General features: G+C 41.1%; 1 protein-coding gene across 4 annotated transcripts in view; it reads left to right on the top strand.

Moving 5' to 3' along the window:
• The first annotated feature begins 1,881 nt into the window (after positions 1–1,881).
• The window catches only part of LOC119004955 (apoptosis-stimulating of p53 protein 1-like), a 47,609-nt gene continuing 25,401 nt past the window's right edge, over positions 1,882–24,089 (top strand). For 2 of the 4 annotated variants that reach the window (XM_037072292.1, XM_037072294.1), the window contains exons 1-4: positions 9,775–10,015; positions 14,185–14,332; positions 16,966–17,073; positions 18,851–18,912. In XM_037072292.1, coding sequence (XP_036928187.1) covers positions 9,902–10,015; positions 14,185–14,332; positions 16,966–17,073; positions 18,851–18,912 — 432 coding nt within the window. In that variant the 5' untranslated portion in view covers positions 9,775–9,901. Of the gene's footprint in view, positions 2,098–9,773; positions 10,016–14,184; positions 14,333–16,965; positions 17,074–18,850; positions 18,913–24,089 lie in introns of those variants that run through there. The other 2 variants (XM_037072293.1, XM_037072291.1) reach the window with 2 other exon arrangements.

The raw sequence follows: 24,089 nt of genomic DNA on the forward strand, positions 1-24,089 counted from the left end.
ACACACACGCACACGAACCAACCTTGAACCACGGGGGAACACACTAAATGTCCAAGAAGTGGGTTTGAGATTCAGTTCTTGAATCATGTAAATGAGGAATTTCCTCTTTTCGTCACTCTATCCTTTTCAGCATTCATGTTTACATGAAGAGACGACTGACTGAATGTCACATTTGGCCCTGGAGCATTTTTCCAACCCAATGTTAGACAACACCGAAGAACAAAATGCTTTTATTTAGGTGGACTTCTTAGTTGGAGGAAATCATAATGTTTTATTTCACTATATATGTTCAAGTTTGGTTTCATGTGTGGAGCACAGTTTTACCCAGTTTGAATGAAAGTGACACTCAGCGTGTTAAATAGGCTCCACGACTGAACCACCTCTTTGGAGCACCGCAAACAACATCATCCTGCTGAAGTGAATTAACAACTTTTATTTAACAGTTTCAACCTGAACAGAACATTAGAACATTTGGGCTTCAAATGAATTAAAAAAGCTTATTGTACTGACCATCATTCATGTACTGATATCCAGAAACGAGAATAAAATACGCCCTCCTCCCCAGCAGTCAGAGAGGTGTGCAGAGAGGTCAAGTTCAGATGTTTCCATGTTCAGCCTGAAGGTTGTGGTTCCTCCTGTGGACAGTAGATGGCAGTAAGGTGCCGCCCAATAGTCGTGAACTTCAACTTGTCAGCTGCAAATATAAAAAGAGCACTTTCTTAACTTTTTAAATGTTAATCAAGGACGTTGAACAGTCATAATTATTTTATGTTCGTTATAGTAATAACTCTGATAAAGGGATACGCTTGTCAACAGTTTATAGATTCTTTAGACAGGTTAAAAAAGAAAAAGCCTGGTTGATAACAGCATTACAAACATATTTGAGCTTAATTAACTAATGTGTCATTGTCAGACCCTTACTAAGCTCTGTTTGTTGCTTTATGAAGATGAATACACACCTAATAATGCATTTTTTTTTATAAGCGGTTAACTAATTGTTAGCAGTTAATAATGCTTTTTTGCAGTTACCAGATCTTAAGTCTTCAAAATGTACTTCGTGACTTTTTTTTTTTTAAAAGATCATTTTTAAGAGCTGCAAAACAATACAAACTGTTTAGAAGTGCATCATTGTAAGTGCCTTAACATGTCTTTTAAACTATCTATAAACTTACAGTATATATTTTTGCTATGATTATCACCGATAGTCTTATTCATGTTAAATGGCATCTTGCAAGGACCTAAATGGCCCTTTTTACCCATTAACTAACGCTTATTGCATTGATCTCTGTACAAAACATTATTGAAGCCTAATTCCCCATTAGGGTGCAATGAGAAAATATGACTTAGAATAAAGCTACAGTATTAATTACCATGGGCACGGTGTAAATGAAGATCATCACTGATACTGTAAGTTACATTTATCAACATCTCCGAGAAATAGTAGAGACATTTACTACTACTGACTCTTCCACCAACTGTTTTGCCGTTTATTGTACTAAACATGTAGGCCATTTATCAAGGGGAGGAGGGGGAGGAGAGCGGGGGGGGGGGGGGGGGGGGGAGGATGAGCGAGAGGGTGACCCAGTTCACCCCGCAGACCGCCCGCTGACGGCTGCAGGATGAAATCAGTGAGATTCAAACACATCATGAAACCACAGCTGCTGTTTCTAGGTTTCTGAAAGTGCCGTTGTGTGTTATCCTTCGGGTGTAAAAAACACAAGAGGAGAGACTCAGTGTGCGTGTGTGTGTGTGTGTGTGTGTGTCAGTGAAAGAGAGAGAGAGAGAGAGAGAGAGAGAGAGAGAGAGAGAGAGAGGAAGGAAGAGGGAGGGACCGGGAGAGGAAAGTGGATAGGAGCTGGAGTTTGAGTTTTTCTCAGCATCTGGATATCTGGCCGGACGCGCAGAAAGAGACAGAGACAGAGGGAGAGAGAGAAAGAGAAGGAAGAGTCTGGATGCGCAGGAAAAATAACGTGAAACCAGAGGAACAGAAGAAAAGGAACAGAAGGGAGGGGGAGAGCGGAGGAACAGGGAGGAGGAGGTTTAAAGAAAGTGACTTTTCTAACGGGACAGGAGGGCTGACCAGCGGGAATGTTGCCGGTGAGTTTTCATTGATGGGATCTGTCAGTCCGGATGTGCGAACATAATCATTTCCATGTGACTTCAGACAGAACTGTAGCTGAGAGGGGAAACACGGCGACATTTTACCCAGTTACATTTGAAATTCTTAAATATGCAACAGAAGCGTGCTTGCATTCATTCATTAACAAAACATCTGTGTTTATTGTCGTTGGTGCGTATTATTGTTTTTTGTTTTTTTTTACGTTAACTTTCTCCCAAACCTGGGTAGAACTTCCACCAAACAAATGACTTTTGAAAATTAAAGAGGTTTGTCAGCCTTTAGCTGACTCGTTTATAAGTGACTTTAGCAGAAAGTAAAAACCTTTCAGCACAGTCAGAAACTTGTGTTGCGTTCAAGTGTCTCGGCTGTATCAATTTATCCAACGCCGGAAGTTCTGCGCCCAGCTTCCAAAATGGCAGCTTGGCAGTGTAGAGTGTACTGTAGGCTGCTGGACTTGGTTGTTGTTTCACCAAGGTAACCCACTTTTCTCATTGGCAGTCAAAGGAAGCATACGGTATATTGTAACTTGGAGGCTCTGTGTGTTTCTTAGTGTACATTCAGGGGATGTTATGCACTCCAAATCAGTGAGATCAGCTTGTTATATTCCTGATGGTAGAGGTGGCTCTACAAATCTATTGTGTCTAAAGTTGAATGTCATAAACTTTCATTTTAAAAGCTTAGATGTTAAATATGCTTTGAGTGTGTCTGGTGCGCCAACACAAGTAGTTTTGTGTGTGAAGTTTTGGCAGAACTATGACAGATACACATCTGCACCGCACCCTTGAATATATCTCCATATGTCTGCTGTATGTGGCGAAGTATACATGCATTTGTGATTTTCAGTTCTCCTCGTTTGACTCAAAAATGAGGGCACCGCGTCAAAGGGGCTTTTATTTTGAAGGTTTCAATCAGCTGTTTTGCTTTTCTTTTGGCATACTTGTCACTATTGAGTCTGTGCATGCATGTGTGGCGCCAACACACACTGAATCCTGTCAAAAACATAATGAAATGACGTGCTCATGCATTTTCATCAAGTTTTCAAATACTCAAAGATGTCTGATTGATGTGTATTAAGTTTTCTGGTGAGCGGAAAACAAAGGAAGTAAGGTACATGCAGACGATAGTACAGAATAAGGCAGAAAAGTTCATTGTACTAGACAGCAGACACTAAAATCAGTAAAACATTTGTGTTACTATTTCCATCCTGCCCTCTCTCTCCCTCTCTCGCTCTCTCTCTCTCTCTCTCACACACACACACACACACACACACACACACACACACACTGAGAACACTATGCTTCGTGGCTGGGTTGTGCAGCTGTCAGCTCCAGACAATACACTGAAGATATAGAGATGTGTTTACTTCAGAGAGAGAGAGAGAGGGGGAGAGACAGAAACATAGGGAACACTTTTGCCTTGACCTCTGACCTCAGCCTGAACATCCTCTCTGGTTCAAACCTTTTCTACACCATTTTTTTCCAAGAGTAAAGTGAGCTTTAGCCTCTACCCTGTGTTCATAGCTTTGTGACTTTCACTCCATTTCTGTGAAGGATTTTGCCTAAAGCTGCGATCAACAAGTCCACCTAATTATGCTGGAGAAACTATCGACCCCTGAGATGCTGTCCAGACATCTCCTCACACAGCTTTGCCCCCATTCCGTAACCAGCAGGCAGCTCACATGATTGATACGGCAAATGCAAAACAGAGCCTGATATCGTCTCGAAACTTCTTCTGAGGCAGCCAACACATTTTTCTCTGGGTAGAGAGCTGGCAGCGCTGCCAACGCCACTTGTCACTTCCCATGCACAGAGACAGTAGTCAGTGCTAAGTCATGCTATTTATTAGCCATGCTAGTAGCGTGAGTCACTGGACAGACACAGTGGTTCACCATTTCAGCTCTGACTGAAATATCTCAACTTTACAGTGTGTTTAATGGTGATTTGCAAATGTTTGCATGCTAGCATGCTAAAGGGTGAGCATGGTAAATATTACACCTGCTAACCATAGCAGTGTTAGCAATATCGGTTTGAGTAAGTTAGCATTCTGATGTTGACATTCAGCTATTTTTTTTCCTCATATAAGTTGCCAAAGACAGTTACAGTTAAGTACGTTACTTTTGTTTGGTCCTGTAACATTGCATTGTGGGACATTTCTCTGTATTTTGTTGAGTGAAGGACCTGTGTAGTTATCACACATCAGACTGACACGCCCTTGCTATGCGCTGCAGTGTCAATGGGGTTAATAAGTGCTGCTAAATGTAGCTGCCATTAGCTAGTTAGCTTGGTTAGCTTGGTTAGCTGAGTCTTGCAGCTAGCGATCTTATCGTAGATAGAGCTTCATCACGGCAGAGACGGATTTCAGGCTCGGGAGGCCATAGTTTACATTTAATACTGTTATTATTTTCCCACATATTATTCACTTCTGGAAAGGTTTAATGTCTTGGTTAAAGCATTGCTTTTCAACACTAAATATGCCAAAATGCTAAAACAACACAAAACAAAATAACACTGATTCTACAGACTTAGCATGAAAATTGATGATCTCGGGGTCTGCTGGTCTGCCATATATTAATGAAGGAAAAGTTTGAAGCTGGCTTGACATGCTGCAAAATTCATCGAGTGGGTTTTTCTTTCACTGGATTTAATACATTTACCCCGAACATAACAAGGGTTGAAATAAATGATAGGCCAAAGCATTGATTCATGTCGGTTGATGGAGGAAAATAGGCACTAAGAGACGCGCACAGTAGCAAACACAGTGTGCTGGCTCAGAGGCAGACAGATTGTTTCATTCCCAGTGAGCAAGGAGCTTGTGTTTCCCCGGTCACATGTAGTTCCTATAGAGACGCCGCTGACTGATGTGTGTGAGTGTGTGTTTGGGTGTGGGCAGCGGGAGCTGGGGCGTCTGAAACGTAAATCACTTTCAGCTGTCACTGCGTTCCACTGTGTGCTCCCACACACACACACACACACACACACACAGACAGCTCAACAGCTGCATGGAGGGAAGCTGGTGTAACTTATTACTTTTCACCCTCTTGCTTTTTCATTCATAAGCTTTATTTTTCCTAAAGCTCTTAGTTTCTGTCTGTGTTCGAATACATTTGTAGTCTAGTCAGGACTTTAAAACTGACACTCTCACTCTTGTCAGAGAAATACACTCTAGGAGTATAATTACTTTTGTAAATATGGTCATCTGAGAAGCTCGTTCACTTAAGAAAATGATTTACAGCTCAATCCACTGTTCATTCATTGTGCAGGGCTTAAGATGAAAGTGTGACGGCCTGGTTCTTAAGTTGTAAATGCAATGTAATACAGACCCGTGCGTATCATCAGTCAGTCTTCAATGACTTTATATTTAAGCTTGTAAATCCCTCTGGTTTATTAGCAGGCATTACTTGAAGCTGCCTCACTGGAAAGACAGTGTGACAGAGCTATTTTCTCCTCAGTGTGTAATGCTTTCCTAATTTTGGCCGCACTGGAAGGAAAAGAGAGAGCTTCCTGGGTGTTTTTTTTTTTTTAAATAAAGGCAGCACTCCCCTCAGTCCCACATGAGTCTCTCGTCCCTCCCTTGATTCATCATTAAGGAGGCAGTCCTTTGAAATGTCACAGGAATGAAGTTAAAATCATGTGGGCTTCTACCAGCTGCTCTTGAGTAATCTCTCTGAATTCACTTAAAACCAGCGAGGGTTCAGCTGTAGCCCGAGAGGAATTTATTATAGGAGCTGTGACAAAACACATAGGAAGAGTCAGGACAATGGGTTAGATCTGGAAAAAAATAAAAGCCAAAGGCGGACACAACAAGAGCATGACAGACGGACCGGACTGGAAACCGTCTCACTCCCAGGAGGAGAACCTTCCTCCTGTGGTTGGCACAGCAGGTATCAGCAGCCTCTAACCCCAGATCCCAAAAGAGCCCGTCATCGTTTCAAATGATTTAGTAGCTACAGAAAAAAGAAGAAAGCTACAACAGCCTGGGCAGCATCCGGGCATATCTGTTACATAATTCACATTCACAAAAATGACACAGCTGCTAATATTGAAATTTGACCAGACCTGTCAGTCACATACTGAAAATACATGTCTTTGTTTTGTTTCATACTTCTGTGAAACACTCCGATAGAATAACGGCACAGCACACACCAACTGAGATCATGTACAGCTTCTGTAACCAATACCAGCCTGTCACTGAGCAGGTCTTACATACAAATGAAGTATCGAAGAAAAGTACTTATCACAAGAGGGGTCAACTTTCACTACTGCAGTTGTTTTAAGAAATACAAACCTTTGCGATTTCACCAGATAAACAAACAGTTATCTCAGTTTGCAAACAAATAAAATACAGCCCCCATTTAAGTTTACTAAAGCAGTTATTACAATTTGCAGACTTATTTAACAATGACTTGGTTCACTCTGACTATTCGTTACAGATGGAGCCATTGTCACACGAAAACGAGCTTTTCGTTATCACGAGATTTCAAAAACAGTTCACTAAATAACGTGATCTTTATTAGCATGTCAAAAATTGCAAGCAAAGCAGTTTTCAGCCTCAGTATTTCTTAAATGTGAATCTGAAAGTTTTAGTAGTTTTAGTTCTACACATTTGCCTCTTCAGCAGGCAGCTGGTGGCAGCTGGTGAGTGTGATGTCATGTTATTGTGACTTGTTCACCAGTCTTGGTATGCCTCAGCAAGACTCACATTCACTCTGGTTAGCTGACCTTATTCATTTTACTGTTTGAGGTCAATGTTTCTGAGTTAGTTTTTTTTGTGTGTGCGTGTGTGTGTGTGTGTGTGTGTGTGTAAGAATCTTAACTACCCCTGCTGCAGTGTGTGGTTGTATTGTCTGGTGGGTGGAAGTACAGTACTGTCCCTTCTCAAGAACTTGGATGAACATTTTGTTCATAAAAAAAATTCCAGTTCCTGCAGAGTGAGCGAAACACACACACACACACACACACACTTACAAAGCAGTGTGGCTGAATTTCCTCACAGAGAGTGCTTCTATCATACATAACAAAACTGCTTCCTCTTTAATCAACGTGAGAGCTTCTGTTTTGATATCGATCTTGTGATTTGGATCAGTTGATTTAATTCCGATTCATGCACAAAATGCAATGCACATCATATGATTAGCAACATTACCTATAATATAAGAAGTTAGTGTAGTTAGTTTATAGTTGATAGTTTCTATCCCAAGATTTTCACTGACCCCACCTGGCCACCCATGTGAAACATTTGTGGTAAAAGGTCATAGTCTAGTCAGATGTCTCCAGGCAGCATGTTTGCAGCGATTTTGGGACATACATAAATACTGGTCAGATCTGCCGTTACAGCTGATCTGTGACTGAGAGATTTATTATCATGTTTGTGGCAGGAGCGGCAAACAGGTGACGAGTGAAGGGAAGAGGAGAGGATGAAACGGAAAGAAAAATAAGGTAGATCGAGACCTCGTTTGTGATCACGAGCACATTGATAATTGACACATTGATCGCTTATGTCGTGACAGGTCGTCTGGCTGTCCTCGCTCGTCTGTCTCCTTTCCCCCACGCTGTCTACTGATTTTTCCCGTCAATTCCAATAGACGCACTGTTTCGAGCACATGCACCAAACATGTGACCCTGTGTGAGACACAGAGAGAGAGAGAGAGAGAGACAGAGAGACAGAGTGCTTCTGCCTGTGTACCTTCTGTGTCCTCTGTGTGTGTGTGTGTGTGTGTGTGTGTGTGTGTGTGTCAGTGTGCAGTCATGCTGCAGTTTATCAGTGTGGCCTCTGTAATCTCTCCCCCTTCCAGCATTACTACTGCTGCTTCTGGACAGCCTCACTCCACACCACACTGACTGTCCTTTAAACAGGAGAAACACTGATACAGTTAGCTAATGTTAATACTTGTGCGTAAAGCGCTATGTTTTTATGGTTATTTTAGATGCATCCCTGCACTCATTTCTCTTATTGCTGGATGTCATGGTCTGTCATTCAGAATAGTATTAAAGGGATATTCCGGTGTAAGTTTAATCCATGGTCTAACACACTGTGACACCGAGTAAGCCCCCCCCTGGCAACCGCCATCAAAAAGCCACTCATAGCCACAAATAATGCTCAGAACAGCACCAAATTTTGATTACTGAGTGCGGTTAGAAATGCTCAGTTCCGTTCTTTTCCCTGTCTGCTCTTGATAATAACTGTTATAAGCTGGTAGGCAAGACACATATGAACTTTGATTGCATTTCAATGGAGTCATAATCATACATTTTCATTCTTGAGCTGCAGAACACTACCGCATTCGGTACTCGACTCGCAAGACTTCCCCACAACGAGCAAGCTGCTGCAGGAGAGTGGTGAGCTGTGTTGTCTTTTCAGTAGAAATCCAGCTAAGCTAGCAGATGTTTGATGCCTCTAACTATGTGCTGGGACCCTATTTGTACTGTTGCTGAGGTTTGGTGCTGTTCTGAGCATTATTTGTGACTTTTTGATGGCGGTTTCTTAGTTGGAAGCATTGGCTGGAGTGTATTGTTATTGCGTCTTCTTTTCTGAGGTTGCTAAAACTACATAAGCTAGTGGTCAGCAAACTTGATCTCTCGGGTGGGGGTGGCTTACTCAGTGTCACTGTGTGTTAGACCGTGGATTAAACTTAAAAACTAATTCAACTATACCGAAATATCCCTTCAAGGTATTTTTCTTGAGATGCTCCACAGACGAATTTATGACAAAGACATCCAAATTAAAAGCTCATCATCAATCATTCAAGCAGCAGTAGTTAAACAGAGCACGTGTCCGTATGGTGCCATTATAGATTGCGCAAGTGAAGGTGTCAGTGTTGACCCTGTCTGACCTGGCCGGCACCAGCTCTGCTGCACCCGCAGCTATAATTAAAAGTTCTGGCATCAGTACGTCTGGGATTTTTTTGAGACTTCACACTTCAGTCGTCATGTGCTCAAACTAATCAGGTACTTGTGTTGTGATGATCCACACATCCGATGATGTGCTGATGTATAGACCTGTGACTGGAATACTTTGCATGATTCAGTAGGTGTTAGATGAGAAGGGAAATGTTGAGCATTTATGAGACAGCATATTGTTTCTCATTCAAATGAGACCAGACCTGACTAATTCAAAATATAATGGCTTCACGAGGTACAAATATTTACATCTTGAAAACTGCAGGCAAATTAATATAGAGAATTTAATTCAAGGAATGAATCTTTTCATTGCTGTTTTCGTCTTTGTTCTTTTATCACAATTTGATCATTTTCATGTTTGAAAACTCCTGAAAATTGCCTGCGGCTTAAGGTGACCCACTTACTGTAACCTAAAACACGGTTACTTGTAACAAGGCTTATGAGAAAAATCCTCCCACAAGTCTCAGATGTTTTTATGAATGAATCATTCTACCAATAAAAGCAGAAGCACATCCATCAGTCAGATGTGGGCTGTGTTGATGCGACCATATCTGATTTGTAATTTATATGCTAAAATATCAGTTGTCTACTCCCACTAACAGGCATGAAAACAGTCCAGAATCTCTTTTTTTTTTTAACCTCCCTTCATCCTCTCCTCCTCACCGTCTCTCCCTCTCCTTATATTTACTGAAAGCCGACTCCCTCCCTCCCTCCCTGCCCCACTCCTCCCTCCCTCCCTCCTCCCTCTTATTTCCTAGCATTAGGACGTACACACAGCCTGACACTCACACGTTTCAAACACACTCTATCCATTGGACACCACTAATTATCCATCCACACACATGCGTGTGCACACTCACACACACACTGTGTGTGTCTTTGGTCAATGAAGCGCGTCTTTGGGCTGGTGTTGGAGCGGCTGGTGTTTGTGTCTAAGAACCTCAAACTGAGCAAATGCAGGAAACAGAAGAAGAAGAAGAAGCTGAAAACCAAACCAGCGGTGAGTGAGACACAGATCTGATTTGCTGTATTTTGGCTAGAAAGACTGGGAGTCATGAGTTGGGGTTTTGGTTTCTTGCACGATTGGTCAGACAAACATAAGAATAAAGGCACCGTATGTTAGGACACTGCTTTTGGGGGAGAGTTTTTTCAGCATCAGGCAGGTTAAGATTTTAGTTCAGACTATGTATGCCAGCCACTGTCCTGCCACAATAAATGCATCGTGTTGAAATAGTTTGAGCTACATGTAAAATGAGATTTGATATGCTTTCACAGCAGACTCATTAAAGGAAGACCGGGCTGTCACTCTCCCCTCTTCAGGGTTTAACTATCTCTTTCTCCCTCTCTAATGCCTAAAATAGTCGGAGTCACTTCACTCAGCACCAGAGGCAGTTTAGGGACCACAACTCAAATAGACAGGAGGAAGTTGATCTTCCTGTGAGCTCATCATGGTAAAACTTGGAAAAAAAAGGTTGGAACTAGTATGCACTTGTGACCTCATTCAACAATACAAACTGAACAATTCTCTTTTTTTTCTAAAGGTTTTTCTCAGATTAAAGGAGGAATTCACCCAAAAAGGAACATAAAAGTAGTTCACAAAACAGCACAAAAGAAACAGTATTGCAATATTCTCCTTATCAAGTGAAGCAGATCTGGAGCGAAGGCCAGAGATCCTGAATTGTTTTGAAAAGACTCTACTTAAATCCTATTTAGAGCTGAAATCTTAACTGTGGTGGCTAAGCTAAAAGCATTAGCACACACCCCCTCCATCTGAGGTGGGTGACTGAGCTCAACTGTCGATCAAGCATGTAAATAACGTCTCATCATGTTAATTTGGGATCTCAAGGCTTTAGGAGACTAGGATTACTTCTTGTATTTTTTGTGGGAGGGGGTTGTTTATTTATGTTTTGAAACAAGTCCCAACCTCCTTCAGTTGTATAGGAGAATGTTTCAACGCTTTTTTTTTTTTTTGTTATTTAGTATATTTTGACTGAAGTAAAAATTTTAGGTGAATTTGTCCTTTAACAGTTCATTGCTACAAACAAAGCCTTTTTATATTGCTATTATATGATATGGTTTATGATTTTTTTTTTTTGGACTAGTGTTATGCATGCTTAGATATGGACATGATTAGTCTTAATCGTTCTTCATGGAAAGCAGTCCTCAAACCGCAGTATTCTGTAGGCGTTGGTGCTTAGGTAACTCAGGCCTGTGTTTGAACTATACAGTCTGGTCTATCTATAGAGGGTCTTTGGATGATATACTGTAATCTACTCTGGAATGGCTAGACTGAAAGCCCACCACGGTTGTAAACAGCAGATTGCTTTTCTAAACACATCAGTTCTCCACGTGAAGACAATCCAGTAGGCCAAGACATTCTGACATGTCACAGTAGGAGGTGCACACGTGTGAATGATTAAATGAGTTAGGGGGAACTCCACTTAGCTGCTGCAGGGAGCAGGCACACGATTAAACCTTTTATGATACTTTTCTATGACAATTCAATGTGTCTGTAGTAAAAATACACATATTCACAGTCAACTAACATTTTCTTTTTGATAGGAAACACAAAGCATTTCACTTACACTACAGAAGCTCTTTAACTGTCCTCATGTTGACGTGTCTTTTAGTAAACTACTGAACCCTGAAATGCTCCCTGGGTCAATGAGAGGCAAACCGTCATGTTTATAATGCAGTCCATTCACAAAAAGGGAAATGAGAAAAGTCAGTGGTTGTCCAGTTCAGGGACCTCGAGTTGGTATTTTACTTTTTGTCTTTGGCTGGTCACATGAATCTGTTTCCTCCACTGTCTTCTACTGAAGACCACAGTAGTAAGAGAATTATGTTAGGTTAGAATGTGAAATGTCACTTTGTGCTGGTTCTCCCGTTAGAGGATGCAGAAAGTAGGTTCTGGATCACAGTAACCTGCGATTGGAAATTGACAAATGGCTTAATAAATTTACTTAGTGGTGAGGAGTGGTGTCTTGTGGTATTATTGTGGTAATGTTGTTGACTCTGCTGCTGCAAAGACATCGTTAGCAACATGGCTACAGTTAGCAGCCTGGTTACTGTCCGAAGTTAAAAAAAAAAAAAAAAAAACAACCATAAGAATCCCATTTGACCCAGAAACCTTGATCTCACTGCTATGAAAAGGCAGATTAAAATAAGTAGTTGTATTATTAAGTAGGCAGGTTTTGTTACTTACTCATCCAGTAGACAGAATGTCAATTTTGAACCATTCCAAGTCGATCTGGTAAAGGGGAACACATCAGCAGGGACACAACAGTGGCGGACTCTCTGTTCACTCTTTTTAAAGTATTTTTTTGGCCTTTTCTGGCTTTATTTGATAGTACAGCTGAAGGATTAGACAGGAAACAGGGTAAGAGACAGGGAGTGACACGCAGCAAAGGGACCTGGGCCGGGAGTCGAACCCGGGTCTGCTGCAGAGCCTCGGCACATGGGTCGTGCGCGCTACCGAGTGAGCTATGCGGCGCCCATGTTCACTCTTTTTTCACTTCATTTTCTGTCACCTTCCATAGTTATTCCAGCTGTTGGTGCCCGGGTAAAACAATCCTGTTTTGTTGCGCAGTGGCAGACATGCTTCCTCTGTGCTGTGATATGACCCTTGTTTTTCATGAAAACACAAGTCCAGCGGCAGAGCGAATAGCATGGAAACGCTCACATGACACACAACATAACACTCTTTTTCCGAAACATTACATATTTACTGGTTATGTCGTCATTCATTACATCCAAACAACTGACACTGCAGTTAACATAAATGATGATGCCAGATTTTAGAACATTTGCGGTGTTACAAGTCAATCAACAACGCCCAATGACAGTGCACTGTGTGTGTGTGTATGTGCTGCATTTATAGCGAATAAGGGTATTTCTTATGATGAGAAAAGCCACTCGGAATGATTTCAAATGACTTGATCATATAAAACAGCCTTTGATCCCTGCCAACAGCCCTTCAGTGTGACAAATGCTGATTTTAACCACGTGACACAGAAACATTACAGCCCTTGTGAGACCACGTTTCTCCCACTTTAAATGGTTTGAGGACGAGTAAAACCCCCTACTGTGTTTGCATGTGTACATGTACATGTATTTGTACGCGTGAGTTTGTGTGTGTCTAATCCAAGCTTTAGAGAATGTGTCCCTGCTCAGTGTGTCTGCATGTGAAGAGATTACTTCACATGATCTGGGACAGGTGTATAGAATACTGTGGATTAGAGTGGTATATATCTGGGGTTTGTGTCTGTGGGTGCGTGGACAGTAGACGGTGTGATGTGTGTCCATGTGTCTGCGTGAGAGAGGACGAGAGAGAAAATGCAACATTTGAGATTAAAAGTGTGTCTGTGTGTGTGTGTGTGTTCGCCCTGCTTGGTCTGTGTGTTCCTATCCCAGATTACCCTAAATTTATCTTTCAACTGCCGCCTGACCATTTGACATGACATCACCAGTGACATTGCCAGTGACATCACAGGCGATAACACAGGATGTCCTTTTCTGATTGCTATTTTAATCTGTTGGCTGCAGAATTTGGGGGGATTTGATACAAAATATTTATATATATAGATATATTTCAGAGGGGATCACTACTGCCCATCTGATACTTTGAAGTCATCTGTTGCTTTTTTCAAATATGTGGCAAATTTTTACTGTAATGTTTCTGCATATAAACTAATCCTGACTTGGATAAACATGATTTGGGAAAACTTCTGACTAAATCTGAGATAATTTTGGTTTATTAAATTGTGTTTGCATTAGGTCCTTTACTTTACACTGCTCAAAATGAGTTAGTGATATTGGGATACATGCACGTGCATGGATATGCAGTAAAAGTCAAATGAAATGTGTTGCATCATTTTGGGTACCAAAAATATTCACAACACACAGGTGAAACACTAAACTATCCTAATATCCCTGACTCATTTTAAGTAGTGTAATCTGAGCGTGATCTCTCTCTCATCAGTCAGGTTGCTTCTTAATGGCATGACTGAGTAATTTAACTGTAGTTATTGTGTTGATTGACTTGCAAACAAATCATTATCACATGCTGTAATCAGTGAGAAATACTTCACTTTTTGTTTTCCATCTTCCTGCAATGGTAAAAGCTATGATGTTTTACAACATTGATCATGTTTCCTTCCATGGTTACAGGTGATCCTGACAGTTTACCTCAATGACACCCAGCAGATGCTGACTGAGGTCCCAGTTACTCCAGCAACCAGAGTGATTGATGTGGTGGAATACTGCAAAGAGGCCGGTGAGGGGGACTGTCACCTCGCTGAAGTATGGAATGGGCATGGTGAGTACATCCATCCATCTATCTCTATTCAGTTTGTACAATAAGCTAAAATTTTAAAGGAGACCTATTATTCATTTTTCCCTCTTTCCTCCTGTGTGTTAGATAGGTTCTTGTGCATTTAAAAGATTGCATTAACTAGATGCATTAAAAGGTTGAAAAGGTCAAAATCCACACCAACAGCAGCTTCACTCTCCTACAGAAAACACTGTTCCTGAAACACCTTGTTGGTAGTCCCGTCTGTCATTCTGTGTTACTTTGTGACATCACACCACGTCACAGGGTCATACATTTGCACAATTAATGCCTGTCGGCTAGTTTGGTATGTAAGAGCTGATTAAGCACAGCTGCTCTGCTGGTGCTGGGTCAGGCATGTGTTGACTGACCAATCAGAGCAGACTGCGTATTCAGATGGGAGACCTTAAAGAGAGAAGCTGAAGCAGAGGAGAAATACAATGCTGCAGCAAAATCAAATAATTTGATTTATACTACTACTACTACTACTACTACTACTACTACTAGTACTACTACTACTACTACTACTACTAATAATAATAAAAAAATAATAATAATACTAATAATACTATTATTATTATTATTATTATTATTATTATTATTATTATTATTATTATTATTATTATTATTATTGTTATTAGTAGTAGTAGTAATAGTAGTAGTAGCAGTGGTATATGTCTCCTTGAAAACTATTTAAAACAGGGCAGGAATGATAACAGCCGACACAGTAACTTGCATAATCACCACTGACCCCGTCTTGACAGTCCTTTGAACATCATATTATTTACATGATTATAATCTGGGATTATCTGACAGGATAATCACATAGTGACTCTGGCCTAGATCCTTTGCTTCGAAGCTAATTGTAAACAAAGTCAGACCTATATCTCCGCTACAGCTCGTGGAATCAATAGTATGCCATTGTAAACGTGCACACAGACCGTCCATCACATGCGGACACTGAGAGCCACTCTGCCCATTATAGCATGGCCTCCATTCATTCATTGATAGCTGTTAAAGCAGTGATGCACATAACCACGCAGTGTGTTTGTGTAGTACTGTGGTGTAAATGCGTGGCTAGACAGGCTATAAATGGCTCTAATGCTATACTGGTTCTTAGAGGGTGACACTGTGAGGCAGCACATAATAGATGGTGTTGTGACAAAGTGGTGCTGCCTCAAGGCCGCAGCTAGCCTCACCACTGGTGTGTGTATATTATTAGCAACAGATTGATTTATTTTGCTGGTAGAATATTGCTGCTGGCTTTTCGAAAACATTAGAGTACCCCAAGCTTTCTTTTTGTTTCAGTTTGTTCTGCTTTACTCATATATGTGCAAATGTGTGCCAGTACTAACCACTACAGAAACCATTTAGACCAAGCTGTTGCTCATTGTGTGCCCAGTGCCCAGTTTCATCCCTGTTTCATTGTGGGTGGGTTAACCCTTTAATTACATTCTGTTCAGATATTAAGCTTCAGACAAAAGGAATAAAAACGCAATTCTGAGCTTCAGAGCTTCAGAGTTTAATTAATCACATAAAGGTCCTATATATTTCAAAGTCAGACGTCTTGATTCAGAAACTGTGCCTTTTTAATGAGCCTTTACGATGAAGTTTGGGATGTTATAATTACACTGTCACTGCCTTCAACCACGCAACCAGCATCGCCGAGATTACAAAAACACTGGCAGAGCTGATGTGGAAACATGGTGGGTGTTGTCTGCTCAGACCTGTGAGAGTTGAACAATCAGAGAAGGAAGACTGGGCTTTTTGGAAGCAGCCTTAAAATTATAAAGGGAGCTTTCAGACAGAGTATGAATAAAAACGGTGCTGCAGCCTGTAGGAATACAATAATGTGTATTTTATACATTATAGAATGTAAACATTTTTGGGAAAAATAAAAATATCAACCTCAATGAGCATAATATTGCACCTTTAACAGTTTTTTTTTAAACCCCCTGTGAGTATATGTACAGCTACAGTACATGATGCTGATAATAATAAGTGAGATATAAAAACCAAAAGCCTTCATGTTCTTCATGTCTGCGTCATTCCATCACATGGAAAGGTCTGTGTTGTCTCGTTCATCCTTTTACATGCATTTTCACAAACATTAACCTGACCTATTTGGCATCTTTTAGAATGATGGGAGCTACACTGGAATTTAAAATAGAAATCTGTGGGTTGCATGAGAGTTACACTGGCAGGACAGAGGGATCAAGTTAAAGAGTAAAATGATAAAGAAAATGAATATGAATGATTATATGGAATGCAAACTTACTGAGTGTTTTACTCAATATTATATCATAATAATCATATCATTATTTTTATATCAGTTATTATATATTGATATAATAATACCAATAATAATGATAATAATTCACCAATACTGTATAGCTTTGGCCAGCATAAGATGGAAGCAAAAGAAGGAATATCATGCTGTCATTTTATTTTAGACTCTAATGATAATTGACAGTAAATGCTTTTTAGTAGGACTCCATGATAATGTAAGTCATGGTAATTGAATGTATACAATGATATAATTAATCATCCCGTCCTGGCTTCTCTCTATAGTTTGGCTCTCTGTGTAACAGCCTGGCTGATGTTTCTTCATCTCTCCTCAGAGCGAGTTCTCCCCTCAGAGGTGTTACTGTTGGATCTTCTCAAGCAGTGGGGAGCCAGGAGGCCCGAGGTCAGCTTCTACCTCAGACACTGCCCATCCTGGACACAAGGTACAGCACAAACTGATACATATAGCCCCTAACTGAACCCACGCTTTGAATAGGGATTGCCGACTGACAAAACCAGCTGTCAAATTATTAAAGAACACCATTCGCTCTCACAGAGAGGAACAGACGAAGGGAGTGAGCCAGTGGTGTGTCTGAGGTTTAGAGTTGAGGTCAGGGGCTTGGTCAGTAATTAGCCAGATAAGATGATTAGAGTTACATAACATGGACGGGGCAAGCGTGAACGGAAGAGGAGGGGAGACAGAGGTAAGGACAGGAAAGTGTATGGTCTGCTGCACCGTATGGTCTGCTGCAACTAAAATATATTTATGTCATCGAATACACAGATATAATCTTCTATTCTAATAGTTAATTTCCCATTCATTCACATTTCTTATGCCAGCAGATCTGTAATAGGTTTAAGAGCACCAGGATGAGATCTAGAGATCTAGATTTAAAAAAAAACAACAAAAAAACAGAGCAGCAGTTCATTTTGCCACCTGCTGTGGAAGAGAAGACAGCTGGATGATCTGACAAGTGACTGACTGGTCACGTTTGTCTCTTCACCTCTTATCACAGAACAGTTTCCTAACAAGCCAATTGCTCTCCGAGGGGCCCGAGCAACACATTAGCCTCATGTGCTACCACCTCCGAGGTATATTGAACGTCACCTGGCCTCTGGCTTATTTAAGTTTGAACCTCCCACACGAGGACACCTCCTTTCTGTCAGAAGCTTACTCCGCTGGCCTACATCACCAAATAATCTGCCCTGTAACGGAGAGCGAAATGTCCTAGTTAGGATGGAACGGATGTAGTTTATTAGTCATAAGTGAATTCAAGCTCACCACAACTAATGATGATGGTGATGATGATATATTTCCCCCCGTGTTCATAAATTACCGTTGATTACTGCTATACTACTTTAGCTGTCCTTGTTTACTTGGTAATGCGATTACCGCTTGATTGAATGTAATCACTGATTAAAGTTCCCTGGTAAATGTAAGATAGTATGTTATCAGTTAAATTGAATGTAAAAAAGTGCAATAACTTTAACTCTATTGAGTGGACATGACACTCAGAGCTGGCTGGGGATTAGCCCAGACTGAACCCGTCTGGTTTGAGCAGAATCAAAACCAGTGATGCATTTTTTAGGTTACACAAGGGAAGAAGGACAGAGCTATGTATGGATGAGACCGGGGAAGTGTATGGGTTTTTATCTTTTACATGTTAGTGGTCTCGTGTTGCATTCACACTACACACTGCTATACACTGTATACTGTACAGCCTGTGCAGGATCAGTCCTCTTGCACCACCTTCTCCTATGCGTTGCAGTGCCAACGACATCTTCTTCAGTCTTGAATAAGAAAGACTGAATGTCAAAAATTGACAGGGACACAAATACTGTACACAATAACACATCTGAATACATTGTATCATACCGACACAAGAACATGATTGAAATGCAAGATAAGAAAATATATAAATATAATATGACAACAAATGACATTTTTTTTTATTTATGTATATATTATGTAAGGGAAGGGAAATTGAATTTACACACCCTCACCTCAGATTTTTATTTTCAGTTAGTTTATCATTGAGATAAGATAAACACACGGTTGAATGGTCAAGGCCCTCTCTCTCTCTCTCTCTTTACGTGTCTGTTTGTGTATCAGTGTGTATGTCGGTCACATGTTACACAGTCTACCCCCCCCCAGTCCATTACATTTTTTTATTTCACTATCTCTGCTCAGATTTCTTGTCATACTTCATTTATATGCAGGAAGTCAACAGCCTTTGGAGCAGAGCTGGACCACAGAGGCAACAGAGAGTGCTAATGACAGGGTAGGTGGACACACACACACACACACACACACACACAGACACACACACACACACACACACACACACACACACACACACACACACACACACACACACACACACACACACACAGTGGAGCTGGGTTTGGCTTAGGATGCAGGACAGGCTGTGTTATGCATTTCTAATTAGCTTGATCTCCAAATCCACAACAACACATAATGATCATTTACTACTATTTGGAAATCTTTTTATTATCAGCTATTGAAAAGAAATGAAATGAAATTTTAGCTGCTAAAGAGCCACTAAAACAAACTTCAACACATAAAGTGAGGGAGTGCATTTTAAAAGTCAGCTTGCAGAGAAGAAAAAGCACAGCACATTTCACCAACCGCTTCACCTGTGTAGAGTGCAGACAAGAGAGCCCAAGGAAAATATTGAAACTACCAATGCTTTCAAAACTTTGGATCCTTTTTTTTTTCTTTCTTTCTCTTCTTTAGAAAAACATGATTGCAGTGTTCTGATTCAGGTTCAGGGAGAGAGGGCTAAAGTCTACACGTTTCGTGCAGGTTATAAACTGTATTTTAAAATACAAAGATATGAAACTATTGGTTATTATATTGTATCAGCCATGAGCAGCAGGTCATAATCGGTATTGGCTAAAAATGATACATATTGGCGATTCCTTCCATAGGCTATATCGCTGGACTCCAAGGAACCTTCAAATACCAATGCAATCAAACCCTGTGTTTTATTCTTGAGATACTGGTAGGCACCGGGCATTGTTCCGATGATTCAAATGCCCCAAAATTCTACAAAGAGTGTGTATTTTTGGAGCAGCTGACCTTCAGAGCACTGGCCATTTTTGCTGGTCCACTGGGCGGTTGGAACAATGGCATAGGGGCACCGCTACAAGCTTATCATATAGACTGAAAACAGCCAGCATTGCTCTTGCTAAAGGTAAAATATGCCTTTGAAATAACAGCCGCTAAATCCAAAAACTGTTTTAAGTTGAATTTTGTTAGCTTTGGACAGAGCCGTGGCTGGCTGTTTCTCAAAAAAACTAAACAAAAAAAAAGAGAGGCTAATTGAATTTAGGGAAGAAAATAAAACATTAAAAATGTTTTCAGTGTTTCATGGTTATGTGAGCCCTCTTATATTTACAATACAATGTGCATATGTGTGTGTGTGTGTGTGTGTGTGTGTGTGTGTGTGTGTGTGTGTGTGTGTGTGTGTGTGTGTGTGCGCGTCCATGCATATGTATTATTCTCTGTGTGTAGTCGAGCGGATTAGCCCCCATGGATTAGTGACAGTGATGATTATAGTTCTCTACCAGTGAGAATCATGTGAAAACAAACACACACACACACACACACACACACACACACACACACACACACACACACACACACACACACACACACACACAAATATAATTACTGTAGGTATTTTTAAAGACAGACAGAAAAATACATGAAGTGGGAATTAGCCTTTTGTCACTTGCCTGACTAATTGCCAGCTAGCTAACCATGTTTTGTTGTGCCAGCTTGTTTTATCCTGTTATTCCCTCAAAAATACTGAGTCATATAGTAAATGGAGCAGCTGACCTCATGCTGGCAGCTTTTTTTCTGTCACTGGTAGCTATTTTCAACCATGTTAGCTATTGTACTTGACCCCAGACGAGACATTAGCTATGTTGGCTAGGCCTCGGTTAGCCAGTCGCTTACCATGCTTGAGTGTGTGAATGTATTTGGGTATCTGTGTTGGTCAGTCTGCCAGTTAGTCAGCCAGTGTCTATGCATGTGCGTGTGTGTGTGTGTGTGTGCATGTTTTGGTCAGTCAGTGAAGGTAGGATTAGCTTGGTCCTATGACATAACCAGGCTAAGAGGATTGTTAGCTAGCCAAGCAGCTCCTCCTCCGTCTTCCCTTGCTCTTACTTCGATCACTCCTTCACAGTCGTACCGAGGTATCCTTCTTTCTTTGTCCTTCTACCCTCAACATTCGGTTTCAAGCCAAAACAAAGAGTTTGAGGCAAGAGAGCAGCGTGGGGGTGAGTTCTGGAAATGTGTTTATTTTCAGTGGGTGTATGTAGACTGTGTGTGTGAGGCCATTTCTGTGTGAAGCTCTAAAAAGTCTGTGTGTGTGTGTGTGTGTGTGGCTGCTTTACACTTTCTACCCACGTCTCCTCACATCAGCTTGTCATACATAATAGAACAACTGAGGAAGTGGATATAGGAGCAAATGTGGAGGTGACTTTGAAATGTGTGTGTCTGGCGTATATGTGTGTGTGTGTCAGTGTGTTTTACTTTCTTTTAACTTTTTAAGTTTCCTATTCTTTGTTCATGATCCAGACTACACACACAAACACAAACACACACACACACACACACTGGCTTTTGTCTGTGTGCCTTGTGTCAGGGTGGGACTGTTGTGGGCCATGTGTTTCTGTGTGTGTGTGGGTGTGTGCATGTGTGTGTGTGTGTGTGTGTGTGTGTGTGTGTGTGTGTGTGTGTGTGTGTGTGTGTGGTCAGTGTAGTTCCAAACTGGATGCTATGTGCAGGCGAGGTGTGGCTTCTTCTGGCCGTGTGTGTTTGGCCTTGGCAGTGTTATTTGGTCTATGTCTGTGTGTGTGTGTGTGTGTGTGTGTGTGTCTGACTCCAAGTCAGGGTGTGACTCTCGGCTCTATATAATCACATCCAAAAGCTCTCACTTACTAATACACACAGAAACACACAGACACATACCATATGATGTTCCCTCCCACAGGAGGATGTTAGATGACCGTGCAGACAGAACGAGTACAGCAGTTTGATGATCTGCTGTTCATCACTCATCTCAACACTGATGTCAATATGCATGCTAGCAAAATGTATTTTTAATATTACCGGAATAATTGTGCAGGAATTCAGAGTAAGTCAGTTTTCCCTCCAGGGTTTAAAAAGGAAACCAGACAGTGTTGATGTCATTCTTCCACTGAACAAATGAATGGGGGTTCTTTGACTTACACTGAGTGCAGATCTTTGTCTGACCTGCCAATTCTGATTTTGGAACATTCAGATTTCCTTTTTTCTCTAATAACTATAATTATCAGCAGACACACACACTTTGTACTTTTTTGATGGAAAATTCAGTGGTATCTTATTATGAAACACTGACTATTAAATGACATGTTGTAAACTATTTTAACAACCTCTTGCTGAAATGTAGCTCCCCCTTACAAGCTTTCCACACAGTAGCCCCATTCACACGGCCCTTTGAGTGCAGGGACCCTGCGCCAATTCTCCGTATCATCCTTTGTGTGAAAGTTTCAGATGCGGCGTGAGTCGAAACTTTGCTAGTACCAGAGGTGTAGCAAACTGGTGTCTGTCCCCTGTCCCTCCCCACAAGTGAGTGAGTCAGGCAGGGTCCAGTTTACTTATGGCGATTATGTAATTATGTAATTTAGAGCATCATTCATATGATTATAAGGGGTTTGAAACAAACAAACAGAGGTCAACATCATGCCATGTACTTTCATGCCCCTTTTGGACCCACATGCTGTATGAATTGACAGTAACGGTAATTTAAGAAAAAAGCTAACTTAACCTTTATGAGGGGCCCCTATATGCTATTTCTGGTCTGGCACCATTTACAATCCTTATCAAAAACCCATTCATGCCTACATTTTCTATACCAGCAGAGCTAACTTTGCCCAGGTCTTAGTTATTGCCATTTCTCATGTGCCATGTGGCTAATTGGAGCCGACAGATCTGGTAAAAGAGATGTGCCACACACAAATCTACCTCTTAAAAGTAATTGTACTGGTTTCCAGTCATTTGTTTGTAACTAGGACACCTGTCTATCACTTTACCATCGGCCACAGCTGTACAGTAGTTGTGTTTATTGCTAATTAGATTAAATGTTAGCATACTGACCCCTAAAGTAAGATGACAACCATTGTCAGTAGCCTATATCTGCTAAACAGGCCTGTTAGCATTGTGAAAGAAGTATGGTGATGTTACCATTTTGCTTAAAGTGATGTTTCATCTCATCTGACACTCGCAGCACTTTGAGCATGACTGTCGACTCTTAGTCTTCTTTTACAATTTCCTTCCTAAAGAGAGACACTTGCTGAGTTTCATCCCCAAGTCATCAAATACTGACCCTGCTAACTGAACTGGTGATCGGACTTAACAATCAATTATATGGTTACATTTTTTACTATATAAATAGTAATCGAAAAATTGTGAAAAACAAGACAAGGTAAAGTGATCACTGATGATATGTAGTAGTGCATACTGTATCTTTATTGTGGTGTTATGAAAAGCTAACACTGGTGTTCAGCACATCGTGAGGAGGAGCTGTGTTTTGCTCTGTCCTGTGTGGGCTGGTTCAGTAAGACAGCAGTCCTGTCACAACATTTCCTCTTTCGCCTCCCCAAGACGGCATCCTATAAGCCTCACCCCTCTCCTCAGATTGACCACGGGGTCTGTCACACATTTCGAGTTAACACAGTCTGTTGAACCAGCCCCAGCTGTGTGTCTGAGGGATATATGAAGAAGTCAGGTGTGTCTGTTTGTGTGCTCTTGACAAAAGACACATGTCAGGGATTGTGTTGACATGGATTCAGATTAATATTTTCACTGTCACCAGGAATGCCTCTGAGGTTTATATGATAGTCTGGGTTCAGGGACATCGGCAGACTTCAATCACTAGATGTAATACAAAATCATAGAAAAGTCCCTGCTTTGATGAAATCTGGGTGTTCACTGTTCCCGTACTTAATCCAGCTGGTCGAGCTTTTTTTTTTTTTGCTGCTAAATTCTTCCGAAGGTGTTTAGCCCAAGGAAACTGTCAGGACAGACGGACGTTGATGGACGAGCTATCTGCGGCAAGGTTCAAAGATGTGACCTTTCAGTCACAGGACGGCCAGGCTACTCTGGTGTGTGAGTGTTTGTCACCAGAGCGGCTTTGCTAACACAGGTTTCAACCATTCGGTCCAGCCGGGTCTGCAGGAATGTCTGCAGGCTGTTATTGTAGATTAGGAGGAATATTTTTACTGGAGACATATAGCAGATGGGAAGGGGATGGGTTTCATTACTGACGGGACCTATGATCAACATGTCTGTGTGTGTGCAAGAATGTGTGTGTGCATAACTTTGAGAACATACACACAGTTGGGAAACATAATACTCGCACACTGAGGTGGTCAAATAACCCAT

This window comes from Acanthopagrus latus, chromosome 16 (assembly GCF_904848185.1).
Source record: "Acanthopagrus latus isolate v.2019 chromosome 16, fAcaLat1.1, whole genome shotgun sequence".
Classification (NCBI taxonomy): domain Eukaryota; kingdom Metazoa; phylum Chordata; class Actinopteri; order Spariformes; family Sparidae; genus Acanthopagrus; species Acanthopagrus latus.